General features: G+C 39.4%; 1 protein-coding gene across 1 annotated transcript; it reads left to right on the forward strand.

Moving 5' to 3' along the window:
- Positions 1-393: 393 nt before the first annotated feature.
- Positions 394-6,508, forward strand: wee1 (WEE1 G2 checkpoint kinase). The gene is made up of 10 exons (XM_058387787.1): positions 394-1,505; positions 1,913-2,118; positions 2,416-2,482; positions 2,648-2,820; positions 2,927-3,195; positions 3,681-3,773; positions 3,857-3,942; positions 4,660-4,830; positions 4,936-5,081; positions 5,389-6,508. Exons 1-10 carry the CDS (start codon positions 1,026-1,028, stop codon positions 5,543-5,545), a joined length of 1,848 nt encoding a protein of 615 aa, XP_058243770.1. The 5' UTR covers positions 394-1,025; the 3' UTR covers positions 5,546-6,508.
- Positions 6,509-9,345: the final 2,837 nt, after the last annotated feature.

Raw genomic sequence — 9,345 nt, forward strand, 5'->3', positions numbered from 1 at the left:
CATTTAGATGCCAGGATAACTGTATTTGCAAACGACATTTTAATCAGCCTTCCATCGACGAACAATTATAAAGTTGTAGGTGTATCACATTTATTTCTACTTTGTACGTTTTGTTTTTGTTTGTTTAAGTGAAATTGTATGAACCTGTGTGTTTCTAAACTCCAGTTTCCATTACTAAGTAGAGCCCGTGATCACCCGAGAGGAATGAGATCACAGAGATCAAAGCACGGCGTTCGCGCCAGTCGAAACTAGCGCCAGTCTCCGGCCAGGTTGCGTAATGCACCGTCGATGACGTCGACGTTTTGGAGCCGCCCATCATTCAAACTTCAGGGTGCGCTCTGATTGGTCGACAGTGAGTCATTTGACCAACGGTCGCGGGAAGACTTTGACCACGCTTGTTGTAAGGTGGGAGGAGTAGCTCGCCATTCAAACTACATTCGTAAACAAAATTGTTTTTAAAATCGGTATAATTTTGAAGGCTTTGCGTTTTGTCGGTTTTTGATTGCGACCTTTTAACGTCGCACTGTCTTTTCGTGGATATTAGTTTCCCCCATTTTTAACGCAGTGACTTGTCCGTGGATTTGGGAGACTCGGAGGAGGAGAAGAAGAAGAAGCCATTTTTTTTTTCAAACTTGGCCGCTTCGGTGCTTCATGGTAACAAGTCAACTTATGAGTCGGTAAGAGATTGTCTAACTCGGGTGTGTGGATATTGAGGTCGGCACTGGACTGTACTGTCGCTAGTCGACGGCGGAAGACGAGTGAGATTGATATTTTATTAAAGTGGCAACTCCAAGTGAAGTTGTATTTAGCAAAGTGGCTAGTTAGTTCGTTAGGTCTCCACGGGGGAGCTGAGAGTCTCCTGTTAGCTGAGGTTAGGTACTTCATGCTTGCTCGATATGCCTAACTTCTTTCATTACTTTTCTTTAACCGTTTGACTTGAACTTAACGCTCGCCTTGGTTTACAACAGCGTTAGCGTCTTTGGATCTGTATAACTCTCAGTAGAGAGTTTCTTTTGGTTGAGAAAATGAATTTCGGCTGCCGACGGCACGCAGATTTTTCTCCAAACATTAGACCGATTCGCCAGAAATTACAGTTTTCAAACAGCGATGGAGAAGAAGACAGTATCGAGGAGGCCAACAACAGCACCGGGGCTGAGTCCGGCTTTACCGAGCTGGATTCTCCGGTGTCTCTGCGGCGAAGCAGCACGGATAAGAGACCCGACGAACTGAACAGCAGCCCGCTGAGTCGAACCCGAGAGGACGACGACGCCGAGTCTTGGGACGAGGAAGGCTTCGGCTCTCCGTCACACCTGAAAGTGAGCTTTTGCGGGAAAAACTCTCCATCGCCGAGAAAAAGTCCTCGCACCTACGACAGCTCACCGGAGAGGACGTGCATTCAGGACGATGTGGAGGGTTCGAGCTCTCCCATTCCCGACTGTCCTGATACACCACCCCATAAAACCTTCAGAAAACTGCGGCTGTTCGACACCCCACACACCCCGAAGGTTCGTGCTGGACTTTTTTATTCTGCTTTGTAAAAAGTATTAGCATTTTAAAATTGAATCATAAATAGGCTTAAGAACTTAATAATAAGTATGCTTATTCTATTCGTTTTTGCTTTATTTTATTTTTTATTTTTTTAGAACGTGCAAAGCATGACAAGCATGTAATAATGAGATGTATTCAGTTGTTTTTCTCCCTCCAGGTGATACTCAGTGACCCAGGTGTTAGTTAACAGTACAGGTTCCTCAGTGTGTTTTTAATAAGCAGTGAATCATCTCATTCATTACAGCGGCTCATGGTGTTCGTGTGGCTTGCACTTTAATTATTATAATGCACATGTCTTTGAGTAGTATGCATATTTGAGTATTCACATTAAGGTGTGATTTAATTTGTAATGTCTCGTCTACAGAGTTTGCTGTCCAGAGCAAGTACTTCAGCTTCTTCCAGCAGGAGAGTCGCGCTTTTCAAGAATGTGGATTCCAAAGTAAAGGCGAGTCGCGACGGAAGAAGAAACCAAACACCTCTGGTCAACATTAACCCCTTCACCCCAGACTCCGTGGTCGTCCAATCATCAACTCAACAAAGAAACAATAGAAAGCGCTCCCACTGGAATGAGTAAGCACTTTGACTTGTCCCTAACAGCTTCGATTGTTTTATTGTCTGAACCCCCAAAGTTTTTGACATGAAGCGATGTGACATTAAACTTTTAGATGCAATATAATTAATGTTCAGGGTGCAATGAGATTCGTTAAATCCGTTTACTGCCCAGGTTGCGCGTCAACACAGTGGCGAGTAACCAAATCCTCATGTACACTCCTCCACCACGCCACGTGCTCCCCGCCCGCCCCAGAGCTCTCTGCTGCCCTCTGGTGTCGAATGTAAAATAACTGATTTTCTCCCGTTGTGTTGCAGCTCCTGTGGAGAGGACATGGAGGCCAGTGATGCTGAGATTGAAGATGAGATCATTCCACCTTCAAAGGTAGACATTTACGCAGTGCAATAGTGAATCAGAGCACACTTATGGCACGGTTGTTTACTTTTCCTGCTACATGCTAGGAATTATATGTAAGCAAAGGCTTTCCTTTTTAGTTTATGTTGTGGTAATATTTTGATTCTAATTTTATGGAAAACATGTTCTCTGCAGAGAATTACAATGATGGAGAGTAACATGATGTCCAGATATGCATCGGAGTTCCATGAACTTGAGAAGATTGGTTCTGGACAGTTTGGCTCTGTGTACAAATGTGTGAAAAGACTAGATGGCTGCATATATGCAATTAAGCGTTCTAAGAAGCCTTTGGCAGGATCCGTGGATGAGTAAGTAATACTTCCCCATATTTACTACATAATACTTCTTTAATATCTATATTATTAATATTTTATTTATTTATTTAAAAAATTAAATTTATTTAACCATCCACAGGCAAAATGCACTCCGTGAGGTCTATGCACACGCAGTTCTTGGACAGCACCCTCACGTGGTGAGATATTACTCCGCCTGGGCTGAGGACGACCACATGCTGATCCAAAATGAATACTGCAATGGCGGCACCTTGTCTGATGTTATTGCTGAGAACTACAGGCGTCTGCACTTTCTGTCTGAACTGGAACTGAAGGACTTGTTGCTGCAGGTCTCCCGTGGGCTCAAGTATATCCACTCGACAGCGCTTGTGCACATGGACATTAAGCCAAGTGAGTTGTTCTATTGAATACTTTGAGATTACTGGGAAACTTGCAGTTGTATGTTTCTCTTTCTCAGTGTCATGTTGGTTCATATTAGACTCTTATAGGCTGCTCAGTTTTACCGATGTTTTTTTTCCCCCTTATGTGTTTAAAAACGTTTGCCATCATGTCATGCACCCTACATAATACATGGCTGTGTGAGAAAGGGGTGTGTGAATAGAGGTTTTTGTTAACTGCCTGTAGTGAACCATATGCAAAGACTGCAAAAACAGTACTTTCAGTATGGCAACTTATTTTGTAAAATATTTGTCTTGAAAGCATCTCATTAGTGTCTTCAGTATGTTGTTTATATTTATTGCAGTGTACTAAAATGACCCATGAAGGCATTGGTTGTCTTGTAGTATTCAATTTATTACTTTGTTTATTATATGTAGACATTGAAGATTCCTGAACTGAAAATGTATTTAAATTTGCATTTTATGTGTCTGTTTCAGGTAACATATTTATTTCAAGGAAGTCTGCAGTGAGTGTGGAGGAGTTTGAAGACGAGGAGGATGGGCCCAGCACTAATGTGATATACAAAATAGGTATGCACATACTGACTACAGCATTTATATGCAATGTACATTTCTGTTGAATTGCAGACTAACTGATGGCTTCTTTTTATTAGGTGACCTAGGTCATGTGACCAGGGTAACTAATCCACAAGTTGAGGAGGGTGACAGTAGATACTTGGCTAATGAAATTCTCCAGGAGGTAAGACAATGGTTTTGTTTAATAATTTCATGACCAAATTTCTGTAGAGATCATTTGGACCTAGGATTTGTGTTTGAAATGATGTAAACTTTTTAGCTCACAGACTAACAGATATTTCCCTGTTGGAGATAAGTGTTCCAAATATAGCCAAAAGTTTGTGAACACTTGATAGTCACACACAAGTGCTTTTTGAACAGTCCTGCTCCAGATTTAGTCCCCTCTTGATATAATAACTGCCACTCTTCTGAGAACTGGTCAGTGGGGATTTACTAATTCAGCTGCAAGAACATTAGTGAGGTCAGGCACTTGATATCAAGCAATGAGGCCTGGGGACACAGTTGATTGTGTAGTTTGTTTCAAAGGTATTAAGGGTGATTTAGGACAGGGCCACTTGAGGGCCAACATTGTTAAAGAAATGTCTTACAGGACCTCACTTTGTGCACAGGGGCATTGTGATGCTGGAATCAGTTTGTGTTAGCCTCCTTTAATTCTAGTAATGGAAAATTGTGCTATGCATCCTATACAATTAAGTATTTCAGATGTATTAGTTTGGGGAGGAACCATGTATGGGTGAGATGGTGAAGTTCTCTTGAATGGCTTATTTCAGTTATGGAGATTTTTAATTAACTGAGCTGTTAAACATATTCCACATAGATTATGTTGTCGATGGTGGGGTATTTTTGTCTGATGTAATGAGTATGCTGTTGTTTCCTTCAGGATTATAGTAACCTGACAAAGGCAGATATCTTTGCTTTGGCTCTGACTGTTGTCAGTGCATCTGGAGCTGAGCCTCTGCCAACCAATGGGGAACAGTGGCACAAAATCCGGCAGGGGATCCTACCCCATATCCCACAAGTGCTCTCTCAAGAATTTTTAAGCCTATTAAAGGTAAAAATTAACAGAATTTAAAATATTATGTATTTTTTTTTGTAACTTTTTTTAAATTGTAGTTTTCTGCTTATTTCAGTAAATATTTTTTAAAATTTATTACAGCTTATGATTCATCCTGACCCCACACGCCGACCATCAACATCTGACCTCATCAGGCACCCAGTCTTGCTTACTGCCTCGAGGATGAATGCTGATCAGTTGCGTGTGGAACTTAATGCCGAAAGATTCAAGAATGCCCTGCTCCAAAAGTATGTGATTTTCTGCAAAGCTGTATTATAAATTGCTTAGTTTTAACAGGATTTGTTTGAAACACAGACGCCTCATTCAGTTTTTGTGAGTAGGTTATGTATGTAAGCCTGGGTGGGGGAATGAGTACAGGGTCATTTAAGACGTTGTTTTTAAAACCTGAATAACTGCTAACACCACATTCATTTGATCTTAGCTGATATGTGTAATACTATTTAATTGACTGTATAATGGGGAAACTCTTAATAGTTTTAATTCTCATTGTTGCATATAAAATGTGACCCCTTGTTCATTTTTTTTTCCTCACAGGGAGCTGAAAAAAGCCCAGCTTGCCAAAGCTGCAGCAGAGGAGAGAGTTCTGTCCACAGACAGAGTTCTGACACGTTCCACAGTTCAGTCTAGTTCCAGAAGTTCTCGGCTTATTGGGAAAAAGATGAACCGCTCTCTCAGCCTCACCATTTACTGAACTTTGAAATGAAACAGAGAAGAGTGTCCCCAAATGGGAGGGTCATTGGTGCTGTATCACAGATTTGAAATGAAAACTGTATTGTCTCTTACTGGTTGGACAGATTGCATTGTTTCATTACAGTTTGTGCTTACTCTGTTCTGATACATGCAAGATGGTTTTGAATGGAAGAAAAACAATTTCATAGCACCTGAAAATCTCAGTTCAAATGTCAGTTTCTACTGGCCACAGACTGCATTGTACCGCATGGTCAAGTTCCATTTGAAGAATTTCAGTTTTGCATATATTTCATGTGTAGATATTTCTTAAGGTAGAGAACTTCTTGCCTTTTTTTTCCCCATCACTTCTCCAGCTTTCACAGAGGTCCAAACCCATTAAAGAGGCCTAATGTGTGAATGTTCTAGACCTAAGACTTGTGCACCTTACTGCCTGAAAAATGCCTTATGTTGAGCAATGAAGGTTGGGCCCTATGTGTCAATTACCGTTAAACTGAGCACTTTGGAGGCAATGGGGAACTCGCCAGAAAGCCTGCTGCTATTCATGTTTGTCCATGTCCAGTTGTGGTTGAAAAATGAGACATACAGTTTTAACATTCTTCTTTTTTCCACCTCAATCATTGATCACCTTTCCTATACAGACATTTAAAAAATCCTTTGAGGTTGTTCTTTACAGAAATCGCATGTATGCTTTTGGTTTTTTCAGGTAGACAAGATATAGAACTGATCATGTATACATGGGATTTGGTTTCATTTAGAAGCTGCAAGCTAATTTGCCTGATTGTAGCATTAAAACAATTGCATACTTTTTTTGCCTTACATTATCTGTTAAGTCATCATTTTATCGTCTGTATCGCCACTGTACTTTTATTAGGGTACTCTGTTTCCCTTTTAGACCTTGTACCATAGAACCTTTTTTTTTTCTTTTGTAAATATGTTCTTTTAATAAACTAGATTGACACATCAATGGTGTGTTTTTGTCAGTGCAAACCACTACTTTCCAGCATACTAGACATCTGCAATTCTCAGGCCTATGCTCTACTGTTCTTATTTGTATATCAAAATTGTTTTCAGCTAACAGCCCATACTTTATTTCAAGCAAGTAATATAGTAGGTTGTTTTTTTTTGTTTTTTTTTTATTCTACCTCCAAATGAAGCAAAATATTCAATAACTGAAATTGAAATTAAGTGGGTAATATTTATTTAGGATCTGCCTGAGAGATGGTTGAAATATAGTTCTAATATAGTGTGGCATTAGAAGTGAATGTTTTTCTTGTGTTGACCCTCAAGAAAATGGCACTTATATTCCTACTTGCAGCAATAAACACAAAATAAATTAACGTTGATGGATTAAGATTATATTTCATCACTAAAAAATAAACTGCCATGTTATTTTTTGAGAATTATAGGAATATTTGCTGTTTGGTTTGCTTTTGGTATTTTCCAGCATGAGAATACTAGGCTGTTATGGGATATTATGTATGTAGTATTTGGTGGATGTAGACAGTAATTAGAAAAGGCAGTATAGTCCCATATGAGACTTCTGTGATGCTTTAAGTTAAATATTTTAGCTACAGAATCATCACACTCTGTTGAGGTTCTAGGCAGTTGGGAACATATTTCTTGTGTACATAGACAAGTGGACAAAATGGTTGGTACCCTTCCATTAAAGAAAGAAAAACCCACAATGGTCACTGAAATAACTTGAAACTGACAAAAGTAATAATAATTTTAAAAAAAGAAAAATTCTTGAAAATTGACTAATGAAAATTAGACGTTGCTTTTGAATTGTGGTTCAACAGGAAAAAAAAAAAACTAATGAAATTGGCCTGGATAAAAATAATGATACCCCTAGAAAAGATAATTTGACCATAGGGACATGTTAGTGTGTCCTGTAATTAGCATCACAAGCATCTTCAAACTTGTAATCAGTCATTCTGCCTATTTGGTATCATGGTGTGCATTACACTGAATGTGCACCACAGAAATCTATGGAGAGATTTGTCTCAGAAGATTATAAGAAAAATTATAGACCAGCAAGTTAAAGGTAAAGGCTATAAGACTCCAAGCAGCTTGATGTAGCCAACCTCCCTGGACGTGGCTGCAAGAGGAAAATTGATGACAAATTGAGGAGACAGATAATATGAATGGTAACTAAAGAGCTCAGAACAGCTTCTAAAGAGATTAGAGGTGAACTCCAAGGTCAGCGTCAAATCGCACTATCCATTGCTGTTCGAGCCAAAGTAGAATTATTGTAAGACGACTGAGGAGGACTCCACTGTTGAAAGCAAATCATAAAAAAGTGAGACTGGAATTTGCCAACATGCATACTGACAAGCCACAAAGCTTCTGGGGAGATGAGTCAAAACTGCTGCTTTTTGGCAAGTTGCATCAGCTCTATGTTTACAGATGCTAAAATGGAGCATACAAAGAAAAGAACACTGTACCTACTATGAAACATGGAGGAGGCTCAGTTATGTTCTGGGGCTGCTTTGGTGCATCTGGCACACAGTGTCTTGAATCTGTGCAGTGTACAATGAAATCTCAAGACTATCAAGGCATTCTGGAGTGAAATGTGCTGCCCAGTGTCAGAAAGCTTGGTCTCAGTCACAGGTCATAGGTCCTCCAACAGGATAATGTCTCAAAACACACAGCTAAAAAACACCCAAGAATGGCTAAGAACAAAACAAAACGTTGGACTATTCTGAAACGGCCTTCTATGAGCCCTGATCTAAATCCTATTGAACATCTGTGGAAAGAGCTGAAACATGCAGTCTGGAGAAGGCACCCTTCAAATCTGACAGCAGTTTGCTCACGAGGAGTGGGCCAAAACACCTGTCAACAGGTACATAAGTCTCACTGAGAATTACAGACATCGCTTGATTGCAGCCTCAAAAGGTTGTGCAACAAAATATTTATGCTAATTTAACTTTTATTTATGATTACTTTTGTCAGTTTCAAGTTATTTCAGTGACCATTGTGGATTTTTCTTTCTTTAATGGAAGAGTACCAACAATTTTCTCCCTGTGTGTATTTTCTAAAGTAGAGAATTTCCTTTGTAATTTAGTTAGGCTCTTATTGTATCATTTTCCTTCTTGCAACTTTTGTAATAGTTGTGTAGGAGAACTCAGTGTGAAAAAATGGATCTCAAAATCTTATAGCCTCTGTTGAAAAGGGGGCAATTTGGGATGGAAAAAGCAATGAATTTGCAATGAATTTGCAATGAAAAAGCAATGACCTGAAGGAGTTTTCTGAAGAACTGTGGGCAGTTTACCTGGCTAGAACTTAAAACAGAAAAAAGTCATTGATCATCCAGGTAACAAACCTATTACTGTACTACAAATTAAGGCTAGAAGAAGCAGCAAGGCAATATATTACATGCTTAGTGATTCGAGTGCTGTTGTATTTTTATTGTTCCTTTGAGATTTTAGTGGTTGTGTACCACACCCAGGTTATAGTGGGACACATTATAGCTCACTTACAATAAAGCAGACATGAAGAATAAAAATGACGTTTCACTCTTAGCTTATAAATGCAGTATGCAGTGCAGCTACTGTATATGACAGTTGAGTTATGATAACACCTTAGTTATGAGTTGAGTTATGATAACACCTTAGTTAACAGTTGAGTTATGATAACACAAGAGATTGATAACATCTTGGTTAGTTAGTGATCTACATCCCAACCGAGTTGGCATGAAAGTTAAAGTTTTGGACAGTTGTCTATTTGAGCATAGGACAGCTGGACCAAATAGGACTAAACTGCTGCTGTATTAATCCTTTTTAGTATGGAATGAAGAAGTGC

Source organism: Hemibagrus wyckioides, linkage group LG04 (genome assembly GCF_019097595.1).
Source record: "Hemibagrus wyckioides isolate EC202008001 linkage group LG04, SWU_Hwy_1.0, whole genome shotgun sequence".
Lineage (NCBI taxonomy): Eukaryota > Metazoa > Chordata > Actinopteri > Siluriformes > Bagridae > Hemibagrus > Hemibagrus wyckioides.

Coding starts and splice junctions, on each gene's coding strand:
- wee1 (XM_058387787.1), top strand. CDS start 1,026: ATGAATTTCGGCTGCCGACGGCACGCAGATTTTTCTCCAAACATTAGA. Junction 3,196..3,680: donor GCACATGGACATTAAGCCAA/GTGAGTTGTTCT, acceptor TGTCTGTTTCAG/GTAACATATTTATTTCAAGG. Junction 5,082..5,388: donor AAGAATGCCCTGCTCCAAAA/GTATGTGATTTT, acceptor TTTTCCTCACAG/GGAGCTGAAAAAAGCCCAGC.